Source organism: Hyalella azteca, unplaced genomic scaffold, assembly GCF_000764305.2.
Source record: "Hyalella azteca isolate HAZT.00-mixed unplaced genomic scaffold, Hazt_2.0.2 contig6673, whole genome shotgun sequence".
Taxonomy (NCBI): domain Eukaryota; kingdom Metazoa; phylum Arthropoda; class Malacostraca; order Amphipoda; family Hyalellidae; genus Hyalella; species Hyalella azteca.
The window spans coordinates 66,983-87,144 of record NW_025936827.1 but is presented as its reverse complement, the minus strand read 5'-3'; the positions used below and the strand labels follow the sequence as shown (position 1 = coordinate 87,144).

The following is a 20,162-nucleotide window of genomic DNA, read 5'->3' as shown; positions in this document are numbered from 1 at the left end:
AAACCATCAGCAATGATCCCAATGACGTCCATATGGCCCATGATCTGATGGAGTGACATGATAATCATTGGGAAGAACACGTTGAAACCATCAGCGATGATCCCAATGATCTGATGGAGGGACATGCTCATCATATGATCTGTTCAGGACACCAAGACCCTTAATATCATGAATATTTATGAGTTTGTAACTCCATCAACATAACAATGGCGGCGTTTCTAGCTATACCCGCCAATCATAAAAGAAGTCTGCTGCTACGCGTACATAGGACACAATGTATACTCAAGCCACTACGTGCACTTCAGCAAGTTTTTTCAGTACGACTTCAATTCCACAAGCAACTAAGCGGAAAGCTTTTAGCTTGCCGGGGTCCAAACCCCCAACATGCAGCGCCAATCTGGAGCTGACCACAGCTGGGGCTGATTCAATATTGCAGCCAGCCAACATAATAAAAATCATCCTTGATAGCTAGGATCAAAATATTATTGCAATGCAGCTATACGCATGCAAAACATGTAACACCTGAATATTTAATGAATGTAATCCCCCAAACTCATCTGCATGTAACACCACAAATGCGTGTAGCTCACCTGCGTGTAGTGGGTCTCCTGCGTGTGCACACTGATGACATGCGAGTCCATGTGGATGAGGCTGAGGAAGTTGAGGCACATGGGAGGCGTGAGGCGACACAGCATCATACCTGTTAGAAAACATCATTCCGGTTAGCAAAACCTCATACCTCTTAGCATATCATCATACCTGTTAGTATGACATCATACCTGTTAATATAACACATCATGCCTGTTAGCATAAAATCATACCTGTTAGCATAACATCATACCAGTTAGCATATCATACCTATTAGTATAACATCATACCTGTTAATATAGGCATCATACCTGTTAATATAGGCATCATACCAGTTAACGTACGTAACTTCATACCTGTTCATAATTCTTTACACTTTCCATGTTAGTTAGTTTAGTGGCCATATGTTTACCAGCGCTTCAGCTATTTAGCTCTCTCGCACCGAAAGTCAAGATAAACATCACCAAAGAGGTGGAAGGTCTCAGTTATTGAAAGATTCTCAAATCAAAAATTGTTCATCACCCAAAGGAAGCGGAAGGTCTCAATTGTCCAGGCCGCTGAAGCTGGTTCGAGTAAGCAGTATTAGCATCTCAAAAGAGACGAATAGACAAGGAGGGACAGGTGAAAAGCAACAGGAACGAAAACAATCGGAACAAGAGGTCGCTTACACGGGACGTAGGCCGCCCGCACGAGAGAGACAGAGAAGGAAAATGTAAGGAATCCTACCTACACAATAACTTACCCATACAACTTAGACCAACAGACAGACACCGAGAGCTCAGCGGTGGGGCGCTCCGGAACAATGAGCGCGAAATCCCATAGAATTTCTCACGAGAATAGACACCCGTCAGTAGTCTCCCCTGAGGGGTACACTTTGCAAAGGATAACAGCGTGCAGGCAGGATGACGCAGGCTCTCCATCGTAAAGAAACATATGAACTAGGTAGCTACTTATTATGTAATGGATCAATCAGGTTAGCCTAGGGTTGCCAAGATGAACAATTTCTGCAAATTTAGAATCCAGTCATACCGAATCATGTTGATAATGTCAAAGCTAGTGTATACGCTAAATAAAGAAGATAAATCATGTCCAAACCCATATTTTACACAGAATATAGAGGTCCCATTTTAATCCTAATTCAATATATCGAAAAAAAACTATTACTCTTGACTAACTAACTAAGAATTTAAAAGCAAAGAAAAGTCCACAAAAATTCATTACTTTTATAGAAAACGTTTCAGAGACCAGCTCCATCGTCAGTTCGTAGAATCTAAGGTTTCTATAACGTAACGTAGAATCTAACGTTCTATAACGAAGAACGTTTTCTATAAAGATATGAATTTTTGTGGACTTTTCTTTGCTTTTAAATTCTTAGTTTGCGATTTAAGCAAACAAGTGATATAAATTCACTCTCTATTTTTTGATTCTGAATTAAATTTATGTTCATCGATTTCAGAACCATAACTTGATTTTTGATCCAATCCTTTCCTCCATTTCCTCTGATCCTTCCCTTCCTTTCTTTTTCTCTCACCAAATGTAAATTTTCGGGTGCAGGCGCCCCAACAACCCAATATATTGCGACGCCAAGCTTCAAACTCACGAGCTGTGACCAATAAAACAAATTCTGACCGATATAACCAATTCTGACCAACACACATTATATTGTACATCTTGCCTGAGAAGATGAGGCTGTACTGGTCGGTCTGGTGGTGCGGCGCCAGATAGTACAAGTTGAGTACACGTACAGCAAAAAGCGTAGAGTACGCACACAGAGCGATGTACGCCATCGTCAGTGTGGAGATGACCTGTACAGTGCAACCATCAGTTAGTTACAAGTCATTTGAACAATCTTGTATTGAAGCAGCGGCAGCTTACGAGAGGTTTTGTGATAAGAAGCAAGTTCCCAGATAATAATGGTTGTTCCAGCCAGGTATCAGATGCTGAATTTTCCTTGATTTGACGTAACTTCAACAAAATCAACGTTGTTTCAAGGGCATTTGCCAGGAGGGTTTGTTCACAGCACAATCGCTTGCATCACTAAATAAGAAGTAAGTAAACTAGAATTGAAATAAGATTGAAAGTTGATACTCAAAATTGTCACGCAAATGTCATCATAATATTTCAAACCTTTGTCTGCGGACACATTAACCGTCGTCAATGCTATTCCTACCTAAAAGCCCTTAAATGAGAAATACCTTCATATTTAATAGCGCTCTAATGTAGCGTTTTACAGTATGGTAGTGATGAATGGTGATGCAGGACTCACTTCAATAGTGATGTAGTCATAGTTAGACTTGGCCAGGTTGACGATGATGGCGAAGATGGACAGAGTAGGATGCTGGTTGAAGAAGGTGAGCTCGGACCACACGACCGCGGCGCTGACCACAGCCGCGACCACAGCAAGACCACGCAGCAGCCAGCCCCGCACACGGCACACCCACATCCACTCTGCGGTACAAGTGATGTGTGAGATGACGGTAAATGAAGTGGTGGATTACGAGGTACCTATATAAATGATGTGAGAAAGGGCAAAAAATTCGGTATAAGTGATGTGTGAAATGACGGTAAATGATGTGGTATATAAATGATGCACGGAAGGTCAAAACACTGGCCACAGCCAGTCTTGATGGCCATTAATGGCCGGTGGCCACAGACTCTTTTGTACATAAGTTGTCCGTGATATGCTAAAAATAAGCTGGCCGTGATGTGTACACAAGACGGCTGTTGTGTGCTCACCCAGAGTGGGTGTGTAGACGAAGTTGACCCACTGGGCGCGGTCCCTGGGTGTGCTGTGCTTGAAGTGGGTGTCGTGGGAGCAGGAGTTGCGCTGCGCGTCCTCCAGGAAGATCACCCGCTCCACCATCAGCGCCCACTGCGTCTCCACGCGGTTGTGGTGCTGCAGCGCCTTCAGCAACTGAAACAAAGTGGGTCAGAACAACTCAGGTGGGTCAGAATAAACCTACTTCGAACAAGCACGTCGTAAACCAAGTAATCCCTTATAACGTACTTCAGCCTCCTCCATGAACTGACCAAGCCATCGAACTAACTCCATCTTGCTGTTTTCAGTGCCATCTTGAGGAAGCCTGCAAGGTTTCACTCCAACGATGCTCTTAAAAGCACGGCGAATGGGGCACTCATTGCTCCTACGTACACGCAGTGACCACATCTGAGACGGAGGCTCACCATTGACAGTTTCTGGAGACTCTTTTGGTGTTATCAAACTCAATCGCTGTTCTCTAGCCTAATTCACGCCTCAAATATATTTGCAGCAGTCATCACCTACACGCGCACGACACAACGGCCTCACACTCAACACCCCCAACAAGCAGAGCACACGCTACACACCTGCTTGTGCAGGCGCACCAAGGCCTTCTCAGAGGGCACGTCGGCGTGGGGGGCGTCATGGGGGGCAGTGCGCCGCATGCGGTCCAGCAGCTCGGCGGGTACGCGAGACTCGACGGTGTCCAGATGGGGGCGGAGAGGGTGGTTGCCCCCTATGCAGGCCCCCAAGCTCTGGAGCGACTGAGGAGGGGGCAGGGAGATCAGAGGGAGCACGTAATAAAGACGACTGTAAGGCTAAAGAAAAAATTAGGTTTATTAGGCAATCTTTTACAGGTATTGGCTAAAGATACTTCAAGTTCAACGCAACTGTGAGGCTGAAAGCTGTATTTTATAATTTTTAAAGATCTTAAAACATTGAATTGTCAAGTTGAAAGCTGGATTATCGAGGTTTAGAGAAGGGAATACAGTACAGAGACTGATTGAAATTTAAAATAGAAAAAAATGCAACAGTTGCCTTTCTTCATCAACCTCCCAAGATCGGCATGCACCTGCAGCAGGTCGTTGAGATGGTCCCAGGCCCCAACACGCACCTGCAGCAGGTCGTTGAGGTGGTCCCAGGACCGACACGCACCTGCAGCAGGTCGTTTAGATGGTCCCAGGCCTCAGCTCGCTCATGGGACAACTTGGCACTCCTGAAGTATCCCTGGTTGAGCATGAACTGAGGGCAGGCGGAATTCCAGAGCCACCGTGGCACCTCCACCAGCCCGTACCCCAGCAGCAGCACCAGCCAGAACAGTCCCCATGTGTTGGACGCGCTTGCTGCTATGGCGCGAAGCTGCGACCTGATAAGAGAATCAAACAATAACAATATGACACAGATTTAATATACTACAACAACAGCAGCACCAGCCAGAACAGTCCTCCTCTGTTCGGCACGCTTGCTGCCATGGCGTGCAGCAGCGACCTGATACGTTCATGCAGGAATAATAGTAAACTGCTGCAATACAGTGCAGATATAGCACAATAGGACTGTAATGCAACACAGCTGTAATAAAACACTGCTGAGGTGTGATGTAATTAATAATCAAAGGAATGCACCATAGCAGCAGCAGCAGCAGCCGGCAGAACTACATCCATAAAATTAATACTGGTAGTCGTGGCCATCATCTCAGACTTGTAAGACACGTGCTTATTAAGCATATTACCACTGCAGATGTCTTCACAACATGAAAAATGCCTCGATAAGTTGGAGACAGAAGTATCATCAACTTGACCACATCACTAAGAGAAATTGACTGGACTGACCCGTCTAAATAAACATCAGGTCGGAGGGCGATGTACAGCAGCAAGACGCCAACGATGAGCAGGTAGGAGCCGTAATATATAGCATTGTCAATGAGAGCTGAACGCAGCTTCCCCCATACGGTAAACTCCCCTGCCTTTGTGTAGGACTGCATCAGCGGTAACACCAGCCTGGAGTGTACAGAGTAAATTATTGAATATATCAGTACATTCTGTATATCCCTTGAAGCATGCAGGTTCAAGTATATGGGTCAGATATCCTTTGTAGTATATATACAGCTTATAGCATAGAAGTATTTAATTAAAAAATTGTTTGATGAATAAAATTCAGTATGCAAAGTAAAGGATTAAAGTAGTTGGAATGACTTCAAATATAAGGGTCAGTGTAGAGATCAGTGCAACATCAGGTTTACAATTTTTTTGCAATTAAAAATCAGTTGAGATATTTCTTTGCAAACTATTCTTGGCATCAGAGAGTTCTTAGTTGTACATCATGGTCATGGATACACAGAAGACATAAATGAGAACCCCCATAACTGCCATTTTCAGTACATGCACATTAGTAGATGCCCTATCAGTGGCATAAAAACTTGCCATGTAAGCACTTGGGATGTCCAATAGATGACACGCCAGAAAGCTGGGAAGACACCAGGCTTGACTCGACTCCATGGCTCTTTACAGCGGAAAACTGGAGCCTCATGGTAATCCAGTGTCGTAGAGTTATCTGCTGAATCATTCGTGATGTTTGCGGATCCATTGACATTCAATTCCAAAGCTGCCTCAGTTGTGTTCAGAGCTTTATGGATAATTATTGCAGGTTTTGTAGCATCCACAGGATTGTTTGGGGTACTAGCAGCATTGTGAGCACCAGAAGAATTTATGCCACTGAGCATCTGACGCAAAGCATCTGATAACACCTTTTGGTCATCATAACCAGGAGGTGGCAGCTTAGAAGGCTTCACATCACTTGCCTTCACTTGCAAGGAATTCATTGATGGTTTATTAGGGACTAGAAGAGGTAGCCTTGTGGGAAGATTACCAACTTGGTCACTGAGAGGCAAAGATCTGCGTTGCACAGAGTGCCATTTAGAGTTGGTCCAATGAGCATCTAAAGCAGAACTCAGTGGGGATCTTATGCTTTTAGACAACACGCTAGGCACTGTGACCTCTGCTTGCTTGGTGAGCGTAGGGGAGGATTGGGACACCTTCACATCCTCAACACACGTCTCGTATATTGTCTGCACACGAGATGATAATCATAAGCTTGAAGAAAAGAATCAGATATAATATGAAAATAATATACCTACTTGCATTTAGCATAAAATAATCACAATCAGCATTTTTATTGGTAGCTGAACTTATTAATGAAGAATTATTCACCAGAAACGTTGACCAATAATCTTCTGAAACTGTAAACATCGTGGGAGATGGACAACTTCCTTAAAACTAAATCAGTTAAAATTGCAATACAAATTCCTTAATTAAGCTCGATGATAAAATTCCAAGTGACACAACAGTCAAAGCATGAATTTTAAAGACAGAACTCAAACTTACATTTGACACATCAATGGGGAGTACAAAGACTATAAGCATGGAGAAGTACCATGCAATAAGCACAGCCACAGTCACAAGGATGTGGTGCCGGTACCAGTTGCCATAGCGGTACAGCACAGATGCTGCTATAAAAAATGTCAGGACAATCTCAAAAGTGAGAGGTCCCATCCCCATCTTGTCTTGACTGCAGAGACTTGTGTCAACACTTGTTTTGTATTACTTCCATTGAATTTTCATATTAGCTGGAGTAAATAGATCATCCAAATATATCACAGGGACCCTAAGTGTTGGTGACTAGGATATGGGTATTTTAGCCTGGCATCACTTCATGACTTGCTTGTAGGGAAACCTGCAAAAGAAATTCATCATAAATACATAATTTATATACAAAACTTGCTAGTGGTACCTTAAAAAAATAAGAAATAGAAAGAAGTTATAACAATATTTTACACAAGAGATTATCTATAGGAAAAAATATATTAGTATTCTTTCAAAAATATTTTGCCAATGAAGCCAATGAAGAACATTTATATACCTACAGTGATAGGTACCTGAACATGCTGACTGAATTCATTCTTTGACTGGGTTCATGTGAGGAAATTTAGTATGTGGAAACAATATTAATATTTAATGTGTACCGTACTAACACAAATAAATAAGTATAGCATCAAATTGCTTTGTAAACTCTGAAATTTGGTTAGCAAACAGAGACATGTTCATACATGGAGGTGAAAAAAATCTCAAAGCTCTGGTTTGTACCTTGGCAAGTTTGCAAGTAGAGGCGCTGTAAATCAAAGTATCACAGTGCATGTTTTTTCAGAAACTAAATACAATAACCATTCAGTGCAATAAAAGGATCTAAAAACATAAGGAAATGCATGGAAGAATATTTTCAAAATATTAATTGAAATTCAAAGAATGATTGACAATCCTCTCTAAGTCATCAAGTGAGTGCTGAAGTTGTACATCTCATGTCCATACATCAAAAATTTGTTGCACAACAACTAGTCATGACAAAGGGCACTCACGAGAAAAAAGCTAGTACGTATTAAATATAATTCTGTGAAATCATGCTCAATTTCATAGCAGTTTTCTACAAAAGTAACAGTGCTGACCATAACCTTTAAATATGTACAGTGGGGGAAATAAATATTCGTACACTTGAAAAATTGTATTTTAATGTATGTAAGTACACAAACTTAACAGGAAAAGTGATTTAAATTATGTATAGAGTTTAGAACAAAATAAATTGCGTTAGAACTCAATAGATCGCGTTTGAACGCTATAGATCGCGTTAGAACGCAACACATTGCGTTAGAACACAATAGATCGCGTTAGAACGCTATAGATCGCGTTAGAACGCAATAGATCGCGTTAGAACTCAATAGATCGCGTTAGAACGCTATAGATCGCGGTAGAACGCTATAGATCGCGGTAGAACGCAATAGATCGCGGTAGAACGCAATAGATCGCGGTAGAACGCAATAGATCGCGGTAGAACGCAATAGATCGCGTTAGAACGCTATAGATTGTAGTAGAACACAATAGATCACGTTAGAACACAATAGATTACGTTAGAACACAATAGATCGAGTTAGACCACAATAGATTGAAAAGTTTCTTCAGCAGTAGCATTGGGCGCGCCAGACGTTTGCACATTGTGATCAGGTGACAGATACAAGCAATCAAACAAGCTGAAGATGCGCGTTGTGGCGGGGCTGATTCAGTGATTGAGCCATCTATAGTTTATGATCGGTCATGGCTGCCCAAGCCATAGTTTATGATCGGCCATGGACGCCGATTTAAGGTCGAGGTGGCTGATGGAGAGCTTGAAAAGACGCCGATATCTCGAGCTGAAAGGGCCCTACTTTACAGCCTGGAGTCCTGGCCCAGGCATGTAACTGAGTAAGGGACTGAGGGTGAAGCTCCAGGATTTGGTCATGTATTAACATTTTTGCGTGCAAGCATTGAAATGTCCATAAATTTATATTTTAGATATCAGATCAAGAAAGTAAAAAGCATTATACAAAACATTTATTTGTCTGTATTTTTAACAATTATGCATGTTGAGGGTTTAAAAACTTTAAATCACACTACAAGAGTTTATTAAAGGTGGTCACTACCATAAATATTTTCTTTATAATTAAAATTTAGTTTATGCAAATGGAAAAATTAATAACATAAAAATTCTATTCAATCAAGTTACATTAAATAATCATGTTTATATATTGATACTTTGGCATTTTAAAAAATGCGGAAAGAGCGTAAATTTCATCCTCCAAGTCAAAACTTTCATTTAAATGTTCATATTTTTATTTTTGGGCATGGTAGGTGCAGGTGGTGCAGCTATAGATGGAATTATGATCAGATAACTAGTGATTGACTGAGGCATGATAAAGAAGCTTCAAACACTAACAGGAAGCTGCAGTGGGTCTTTTTGTGAGGCAATTTCAAGTGACCATATATGGTAACTTGCCCGTGAAAGGGTTAAGATGAAATGAATTTTTGCTTCTTAACCTTCTAATTTTCTCATTATATTTTAAAATACTTGTTCACATTTTAGGCTTAAAAAAAACATTAGTATACTTCATAAACAATTTTTTATGATTAAATTGACTTTGGCATCATTATATTTATGTACATATATCATTGTTTAACTGATAAAAAATTTGTTGTTGTACAATGTACATTCTTCAATTTTTTTTCTTCTTGCAGGTTCTAAAATGCTTCAAAAACCTTCACCGCACCTGCCAATCTGTGTTCCAGGGAGATGAGGTTGCCCTGCAGGGTAGGTAGCTTAGCTGCAATGATAATAGGTACATGAAATAGAGTTTGTGAAACATTTATTGGGTGAATTTTACTCGAGCTTTATATGCAAGATAGTGTCTAAAAAAAGTTGCCACCTTGTTGGTTATTCATTGTAAAAGTAGTCTAAATACCTCAACATGGTATTTTGAGGCAACAATAGATTGGGATTACATATGAAAATCTTTGCAGAAAGTGCAAATCCTGAAATTTTCACTCATGACACAATCATTACTTTTGTTTAGAATAGATGAAGCTACATTTGTCAATACTATTTGTCATACATATTATATTCTTTCATTGAATTTTCTTTTCTGAAAGTTAGATTTAGATTTTAAAAAGTTGATATCTAAGACTTAATTATTAAAAAATTTTTCCTCCTCAGCCATGAGGTTGTCAATTAATCAAGAGTTTGTGAAACACAAGCATGTTACTGACACAGAAGCCATTGCAGCGGTCAGTACATCTCCATGCAGCAAGGAATGTATATATAGAGTTTGCTAAATAATGTCACTTATATGATACTGATGATTTAATGTACTCAAGTGTCAATTGTCAAAAAGGAATTACGTTAATCACATGCTGGTGCAGTCATTGTTCATATCTTCCATTGAATCTTATAAAATGCCTCCAATAATATCGAGTCAGCATCCAAACTGAAATATTTAGAAAATCTAAAATATCCCATCTGTTCTGTGCAGCTGCTGCAGACAGGTGATGAAGCAGCGCTGTATCTCAAGGAAAATATAGTCCAGTGTGAGCAAAAGCAAGATGATAAATACAGTGAGTTTATATGTGACATTTGATTGATACTCCTGTTGAGCTCTCTCATATATTCTTACCCAGGTTGATCAACTTAATCTTAAAAAATTTCCCGTGTTTTGTGCCAGGCTGCCAGCTGTTATCATTCTGAATAACTCGTTAGTGTTAAGAAAAAGAAAATTACGGTTTCAATGTGTTTTGTTTTCACTTGAGTGGCGTAGAAATAATTATTTCATCATGTTGCAGTTATTGCAAACAAATTTGCAACTTCAGAGGGCAAAGATGTTATTGCCCTATGAACAATGCCAACACTTACCATAAAGTTCTTACGAGTGGCCTACTCACTCTAGTCGCCACACAGCAATCCAACAACCTTAATTTATATGATTTTACTTTAATGTTTAATTTAAATTAAATATTTTAATCTAATTTGAACAATTTCTTCATTTATTGCATTACAAAATATAAATAAAAGTATTTCCAACAGCTTTTTATCGGTTTTACTGTAGGGCGGCATGTTCATTGCAGTGGCATAGCTGACTACCATTGCTTTGCCAGGAGTGGTGGTGAGACCCGAGCTGTTGTTTGAAGAGCGTCCCTACAGAGACCTGCCCGACTCCAACCTTCAACGAACTCGCCGCACCACGCAGTGTTGTGACCTAACAAATCCTTGAACTAGATTCATGACTGTTTGATGGCAGTCTGTTTTTTTAGGCGATATGTATAGTCAGCCTGTGTAAATACAGTCCAAGACCTAGAGGATGATAATGGGCAGATCGTATTTAATAATTGGAGTTGACACCTCAATAAGATTGCAATAGTGACCTTGTACAAATATTCTTTACTTGAATTTAAGTAATCACCTTTGCTGCACGTACACAAACCATTACGTTTACTTTTTAATTTTTGCATTATTATAAAATTGCGATACCGTTCGATGTCTCTAAAGAGACTTTCTGTACTGCAAGTTAGTGGCGACTTGCCAACCCTCGATAAAAAATTGCTTTCCTGTATTAAATTGGTAGCATTAATGTACATATATGTACAGCAAGGAGAAGGATAACTTGGTTACTTGATTACTCCATTCATTCATTTCAAACATTTCCAAAGAGTTGGCAGTGGATTTCAGCATCAAGGAAAGAAAAATTAAATGCACTGGACATTCATGTATTTTTTTATTCCTGTATATTAAGTAAAGAGCAATAAGGCTATGTTCCTTCTGAGCTGCAAGAGACGTGCTTAACTGAGTTTAGTGCAATAAACAAACGGGGCAATGCTAGCCAATGTACAGTAAGTGCTACAGCGGAGATGATAAACGCCACTTAAACTCCTTTCTCCCCCAATTTAGCTATCTAACCTAGGCATGTTGACAAATCGTCAACCCTCGCATCCATCAAATTTTGTTCTCGCACCCACACCCAACGCCTTTAGCAAAATTTAACCTTTGATTCATGACCATTGACTTGACGTTTAATTCCAATATTCACGTTCTACGGTAGATGTTCTTTTGACATTTAACCTTAAGCGTACTCCTGTGAAGTTTTAACTCGAATTATTACTAATTGACGAAAAAGTTAATAAGAAAATAGGTCAAGAAGATTTCTTCTCGTGCTACACTACTGATATATGAATTATTTCCCGCACATGACCTAGAGAACATAAGTATTATCAGCTGCTCTGAGGAGGTTTTTACGATGTGAATCACGTCAATTGGAATGATGCATGAATTTTGCATTTAACTTAACCAGTAAGGGACGCAAGTTGCCCCTTATCCTTAAGTGCATTTAGCTTCTAAAAAGCAAGCAGTAATATGGACTTAATATGCGAGTATGATTTCTGAATCAAGCAATAGCGTTAGGAAATAAATGACTCATCCCAGCATGTATAGCGATAGATGGTGTCTCGCATACAGAGAATGAAGAAGTGAGCTTTACTCGAAAGAATCTTCATCCTGAATAATATACGTTTAAAAATTACTTTTTAAAGACAACACTTCAAAAGAATCCAGTGTCTCCAATCTTACAGATGTACAATGAATTTCTAATTTAATTTTCGAATATTAAAAAAATTATTTTTTTAATTTTTTAATATATAATTTTTTAATATATAAATTTTTTTCAAAATTATTTATTCTATTAATTGATTCATATATTGCTTCTGACTTCGCACAAGTGTGCAAAATTTCAGATCAATTAGACAGGTAAAAGTGTGTCAAATATCAGTTATAAGATTTGTAGCTGACAAAATTATTTTTTCAATTTTTTTAATATTGAAAAAAAAAATTTTTTACTTTTTAAAATCATTTTTTTGACATTTGATTCATGTATTGTCTCCAACTTTACACAAGTGTGCAAAATTTCAGATCGATAGGATAAGTAGAAGTGTGTTAAATTTCGATTACAAGATTTGTAGCAGACAGACAGACAAACAAACAAACAAGAAGTGAAGTTAAAGAGAAGTGTTGTAAAAAAGTAAGAACAGTTTCCCGCAAAACACGAACATTTGCACTTGACCAATAATTTCTTCTTCCATAGTAAAAAACGTATCTTAAACATATTAAATATCCAAATTCTAGATAAGCTGGCCATCAACACACACATTTGCCGTGAGGCCTGACATGTCTGAAGATAATTACGATCTCTAGGTTAAAAACACTAGGTTCTAAGTCATTGCCAGTATTCAACTACACACGTAATACTAAAGTGCTATTCCACTAGTTGGAATTTGATTAAAACGCTTAAAGCATTTAAGTATTGACCAGCATCGACGGCTGAAGCCGTTCTAGCCCGCCATTTACTAAAGGTTTAAATAACATGGCAGAAAGCAAACAAGCTTTACCTCTTTAAATGTAACGAGTTCACGTGATGGTCATCACAAAACTGCAGAGCTGATGAAAGCTCAAGGGCGTCGTTGATGCCATAGAGAGTATCCAATCATCACAATTTATCACCTCGGTCAGTCAATTACACACAAGTCGCTATTGTAAATTTAGTTCCACCAGACTCCTCAATTAAGAAACGTTACAAATCATTACCTCGACTCTAAAGCCTTATAAACACATAAGGGTAGCCATGCCATTTTTTCCACACCTAAAACCCAACAAAAGTAATCACGTCATCAGTATTTCTCAGTTTGTCCAATAGGCGAGCAATACACTGGCGACTCGCACGTCATTGACAGTAGCCAAGATGAAGTAAACCAGATAGAAGACGCGACCGCGAAGAATGTATAGTGTCCTTTGAAATGCATGCTCAAATAAGGGTATCTGCAAACTTCATGAAGCGAAAACTACGATTTCGAATAATATTTACATTTTCGTCGATGTCGCGCTATGCAAAGATAATCTAGCGCTGGTATATTTTTGAACATATAGCCATGCTACACAGAATTGGATACCATACAATCAGTAGAACACTTAAGTAGTAGTAGTAGAATTATTTAATAGTGCTTTCACACCGGAGGTAGAAAATAAACATATTTAGCAAAGTTAAAAATTTCAATGATCGAAAAAATGTTCATATCATTAACCCCAAACAAGGGGCGGGAGGCTTAGGAGTAAAAGAACGAATACGCTGTAAGCACCGCCTCGACGACTAGCACTGCAGAATGGGTTCAAACCCGCAACCTGCTGTTCCCATATTGCAGCACTGAACTACTCGACCAATGAGAGGGCCGTCTACGACTAATTTTCACAATAAATTTTCAAGGAGACTTACACAAACATTTTATAAATAATGACTTGCGTCTGCCATGGAATGCGAATGAGCTAACATACGACACATTTTAACATAACACAATAAACATTCTGCGGCAAGCAATTATTGTCACACCTTCTTGAGGAATGAATATCATCTTTGCACAAAGACTTTACGGTCAACGAAATCCAACCTAACAACAACCTCGGGATTCAAAACGAAGAAATAAATATTAAAGCAATGGCAAAATTCTAGTATTTATCATTCTAAATAATAAAGTCACGAAATATTTCAACTTGACCACATCGGGCGTGCGCAACATCTCTTCCACAAGAACCTGAATACGACTCCCAATTGAAGAATGCCCACAAAAACGCAGTAGAACGTGCGCAAGGCAGCATCGTACTGTTAATAGTAGAGATTCAAGTCTGCAGTATAACTATTATGTACATACAATAATTACCGCTTCACATGTAAAATAAAACACAACCCGTTAAAGGAGCACAGGAACAGATACACGAGTGCTCAACGCTGTTAAGTAAAGGATTACATACATGATGGATATAGTGAACGAGTACCTAATGAGACCACCAGGTACATGATGGGTATAGTACATCAACTAGCTAATTATGAACAATGCATCAGCGCACACCAACAGAGTTGTAGCAAATATTGAGAGTGCAGGATTCACTACGTCGTAGCTGAGGGTGGAGGCGATACATCAGCATAAGACACATATTAGTTTCAGTACAAGATAACTTCATTAGATACGAGTGAGATACCACGCTTAAGGCTAAAGCTGGGCTTACATATTCGTCTAATAATATGATATATTGTAGTGGTAACAACATTAAAAAGTGACCATTTCTGGCCTTTTTGCCGATAGTAAAAATTGCCAAAATTTTCACAGCTAGTGGAGTTTAGAATCCACAATTCACCCATCCAACCTGTCTTATCTTAACCACAGGGCCAACACGAGTACCTGAATCCTAGCCTTCACCATTCAGCCATCGATTAAGCAGCATAACAGGCTAATAGATTCTTATATGCAGGCATTGAGAAGCCATGCGCAGACGTTGAGACGACATTTGAAGCTCATATCAATTCCTGACAAGATAATGTGCAAGGAAACGCCGTAAAAATATTAATTGGTGACACAGTCATTAGAGAAAATGAAATAAAAAATAATGCACATAATTCCAATAAAATAAACTTTAATGAAAAGCAACTTATTAGAATATGATATTAGCTTCATATTATGCTTCTACTCCAGCAGGTGAAACAGGCAGCAGATAAGAGGATTTGTACCGCAGCTCTTTGCTGGCATGAGTTACTCGAAATCGGCGGCCCATTTAAACACTGAGTTATAATGAGTGAAGTAAACAGATTTTTATGTGATTTAAATGATTCAATTACCAAATTATTCAAAAGAACATGCTACTGGCATCGCAGTGACAGCCTGGACATGTCGTACTAAACTGTAGCATGCGGACCAGAGCTATAGACGCTAATTATCCGAAGCTCTTGATTTAAGCATCTATCAGAGATATGGGCGATTAGTCATTATAAAAAAATTTATGTGTATTTTTCTATAAAATACATTTCTATAAAAAAATGTATGTGTAATGCGAACAAAAAAAATGTATGTGTAATGCGGGCGGGTCAATAGTTGTAGGGCAGTCCAGCACTACTCTAGGAGCACAGTTCTAGCAACTAGCTTTAGTAGCACTGCTCAATAAAAATAACTGTAAAAACACAGCTATAGAACACAGCACGCAATACATGGAGTGGAATGATATGCTAGTGATGCAGACTCAACTACCAAGCCCCTTAAGCACTGCAACAACATTTGAGTTTAAGCATCCAAAAGTTAACTAGAAGAAAGGAAATAGTAGCACAAGGTTAAAGTCTTGGTGTATGGTGCACCTAAGTTAAAGTTCCTCTAGATATTTAAAAGTATTAATAATCCCCACAAAAGAGGATCGAGAGTGCGACGTGGAAAAATATTTCATGAACTAGGTAATCAATTGCGGGCTTGTCCTCACACAATATTACATTAAAACATAAAAAACACAACGAACACGGCAATAACAAACATATTTGCTTACTGAAACGATCGTTGTATCAATCGCAAAATTATTTCTTGACTTCTACGTGGTACAGTGAAAGTGCACATTATTAAAATTACCATTGATATTAAAGACCTTACGTCATTTACTTCTTAGCCTTATCAGCGTTGTCTTCTCTCAGGCTGATTTATCTTTGTTCATGTTATATTGTTAGGAAAAGCTTTCGACACACGATAACCGAGAGAAATTTCTCCATAGAAGAAGCACTTCACACTTGTAAAGCAAACAAAAATTTACTCATTTCAAGATTCGAATGTCACCCACCGTGAACTTATCTACTACTTGCTTTCACGTCGAGTGTTTCATCTGCATGAATAAATATCAGACTAGAGCGAATTATCGTGCATTTCCTACGGCTAAAATACAAAGGGGAATGTTGGTACTGCAAGCATTAAAGTACTAGACTATAAAACGTGGCCCGAACTACGAGTTATTACATTATAAGCGATGCCAGACAAAGGCGAGCAATTTATACGATTTGCATCCCATAGTTGCCTGAGTGTTACCAGTGAAACCGAACCTACTCAACTCTAAAGTCTGCGAATATGACTTTATTAAATTTGATTTATATGAAATAATTGCACATGGCAGTAATATTGATAAATCATCACTGTGAACCTTGAAAGTTGATATTTATGAAAGCCACAAGTCATCCATTCTTTTTCTTCAACCACACAAATAAATGTTGTGCAACAATGCCTGGAATGTGGGCATCCCACACAAGCCAAAACTACCTCTTAACGAAGATTAGGGAACCGCAGCGAGGAGAATATGTAAACAACTACGTTGGCCAACTACGTTGGCAGCTGTTGCGATTATAGCAGCTGTTTGTGTCATAGGAGCTGATATCACAACAGCTGATAACGATGCACAACAAACCCTTCTAAATTCAAACCATTAAGAGGCAATTCACGTAAACTTGACGATAATAAGTTTGGAACAATTACTAACATAACGAAATAAATATCTAAAACGAACATGAAACAAAAAAACAAATAGGTAATAAATAAAATTGGTGTAACACAACAATAACCTGCAGCGATTTCAAATGCAATCTTCAACATAGAGGCATCCTCAGATTTCATCCCCAATTTCTAAGAAAAGAATCAATATGGCATTAATGCAGAAAACCTTAAACGGGGCATGACCGTTTTCGACTGTTCTGAAAGAATGACTAAAGTTCAAGGTATCTTGTCTGCTTTTCACCCTGTTTAAGGTCTGAAAATATATTGCACCACGTAGTGGAATTAATGATGTAAGAGTTAGATGTCGTCGAAGAGCCCCTTGTCCGCCTTGTTGGTAGGTCGCGGCCTGTTGAACTGGCTCTCCCCGTACCCGTCAGGCGACACGTCTGCTGAACCCCACTGGCCGCTGCTGGTGTAGTGGGCCAACCCAGGTGAGCTGTAGTGGCCATAGTCGTCTGTAATAGATACATCTTTTTAAATGCAGCCCGCAAACATTGAAATATCTAATGATAATGATATATTGCAACGGCCGGCATTCAAGATACCTCATAATATATTGCAGCTGCAGCAGCCGGCATGTAAGATACCTCATGATATATATAGCAAATCAAGTCTACCGTAAAGCAAATATCTCACAATACAGAACCCAAGATGTTCAAAAGTTTGGTCACTCTTGCGTTTTCAGACTTTAGGAGTCAAAAGTTGCTGAAACGTAATAATATTATCGAACTTTCGTACTTCAAACGCCACTTTCGTGAACGCCTCTGTACTGAACACTGGAAAAACTACAGTCATGGAGTTCATTTCAGTTTTAGTCCAGTTTTAATTTAATGTTTCCCTTCTAGCAATCAGCAGAAGGTTGAAACTAATGTAGCCTCGTCAACACAGGAAGGAATTCAATTCCAAAAACAAAAACGAGCAACTAAGACCATCTTTTAGTAAACAAAGTCGTGGTCGGTCTCTTAAGCCTCTAGCCACTCAATTGGATCAATTCTTTTTTTGGTCATAAATTTGTATTGACTGGGGCCATTCTTTGTTCAATGATCTGTTCGGCAACTGTGCGGCATTTAGGCGACAATCTTGGATTAAATGTAGCCCTTGGATCAGCTGAGGCGCGGCTGTAGTGGGTAGCATTCGAGTAGGGGAAGCGGGGCTCACGGTTGGGAGGGAGGCGAGAGGGGGAGTCACGCGACGAAGCCCCATGGGGGAGATGAGAGGGCGAGTCTGAGGAGTTGAGGGCATTTGTCGTCGAGGTGAGCAGCTCCATCTGTGCGGCCTCGTGTGCGCCTGTCTGTCGGGAGGGGCGGTTCAGGAGCTCCTCGGCTCGCTGGCGGGCAGACCTTGTGAACAACGACCTCACATAACGAATTGAATACATTAATTAGATAGATTAAACATATTTCAATTTATATTAAGATAATTAAGTCAGGATAAGCTGCGGGTGCACTGCAAGCTGCTGTTATCTCACCTGTACAGACTACTTGTGTTCTCTCCTACGCCAAAGCGCTGCGTAAATTCTCGCCGTCGGGCTACAGATTCTTGCTGTCTTTGACGTCGTCGACATTCTGGAACGAACCACAAAAGCTTGGAACGGCCAGTAAAATTATAGTCAATCAATAAATCATAAAATCCTGAGACGTTGGTAACAATAATCAGTCTTATCACAGTAACAGGCGAAACTCTCATAAGTAATATCTCTGGTAGGTGGTAGCGGAGGCGAAGTCGCCATTAGAAGGCAAAGAGAAATATTGATTCATAGAAGAAATATTTACCAATTAAGCCTTCCTGTCAATGGGGACGCATGGTCACATCGCTAGATTTATCCTCACCTTTAATGGAATTTCCTGTCACTCCGGTTAATGGGAAATCGCCCATCCTAAAATCTTTGGACTTCATTTCGAAGCAAATGTTCACATTGAGAATATTGCTGTAGTTGCTTTCAATCTTTAATGATTTGTAATAAAATACAGGACACCTTCTTTCCCCTCACCTCTGTTGATGAGGGTACGTCCCTCGTCGACCAGGTCAGTGGTGAGGCTGTCGGATCCAATGAACTGCTGGAAGCCGAGGGCAGACAGAAGCCGCGACCCCAGGCTGTAGTAGGTGGCGAGGCACAGCGCTACGATCATCATTGGGAAGTACACGTTGAAGCCATCAGCGATGATCCCAATGACGTCCATGTGGCCCATGATCTGATGGAGGGACATGATTATCATTGGGAAGTACACGTTGAAGCCATCAGCAATGATCCCAATGACGTCCATATGGCCCATGATCTGATGGAGTGACATGATCATCATAAGGAAGTACACGTTGAAGCCATCAGCAATGATCCCAATGACGTCCATATGGCCCATGATCTGATGGAGTGACATGATCATCATTGGGAAGCTGTCTCTTATACACATCTAGATGTGTATAAGAGACAGGGTATCTGTTGAGCTGAATAAAAGGTATTCAACCAAGTATTAAATTAAAATAATGCGGATTTATTGTTTTGTACGAATACTTTTTTCACCCGAAAAGTGAACATGTTGCATTGTTTTTTGTTGCATTGAGATTTAATTTCTTTTGATAGTATTTTTGAATACTTATGCGTCTCTATACATAATTCAAATCACTTTTCCTGTTAAGTTTGTGTACTTACATACATTAAAATACAATTTTTCAAGTGTACGAATATTTATTTCCCCCCACTGTATATACTGTCTTATTTCATTGAGCTTGTTCTTGTCCATTTTTATACATTTTTGGCCTGATTTTACCAAAAATTTTCTTTCTATGGGCAATGAAATTGGTACACACATAAGTTAACTTCAAACTGAAATAAATATTTTAATACTAAAATTATGAATGTTATTCAGGCAAATTCACAAATATAAACCACAGTTCATACAACACTGTGATGAATCATCTATAATAAATGATAAGAAGGAAATTAATTTGTGTAAAAAAACTTGCAATAGCTTGGGAAAATGGAACAAATAATCTATTTTCAATTGTATGTATAGATATATTCTTAGTAACAGCATGCTAAGCCCTTTTCATAACACCCACAAGAACACTTCCACACAAATTGC

General features: G+C 39.3%; 1 protein-coding gene and 1 long non-coding RNA gene across 2 annotated transcripts; one reads left to right on the top strand and one right to left on the bottom strand.

Annotated features, from left to right (window-relative positions):
- Positions 1-5: 5 nt before the first annotated feature.
- LOC108666813 (LMBR1 domain-containing protein 2 homolog) lies at positions 6-19,302 on the bottom strand (the record flags this gene model as incomplete). Its single annotated transcript, XM_047880957.1, has 14 exons — positions 19,073-19,302; positions 18,551-18,647; positions 18,241-18,422; positions 17,383-17,537; positions 6,727-6,936; positions 5,767-6,410; positions 5,176-5,343; positions 4,502-4,712; positions 3,934-4,110; positions 3,325-3,502; positions 2,855-3,036; positions 2,264-2,393; positions 591-700; positions 6-44 (listed from the first exon to the last, which is right to left on the bottom strand). Coding segments are annotated over exons 1-14 (2,709 nt in total), but the record flags the coding sequence as incomplete, so codon positions are not given.
- Positions 9,420-11,459, top strand: LOC125178048. The gene is made up of 3 exons (XR_007156766.1): positions 9,420-9,514; positions 10,233-10,314; positions 10,852-11,459. It is a non-coding gene; the product is annotated as an uncharacterized LOC125178048 (long non-coding RNA).
- Positions 19,303-20,162: the final 860 nt, after the last annotated feature.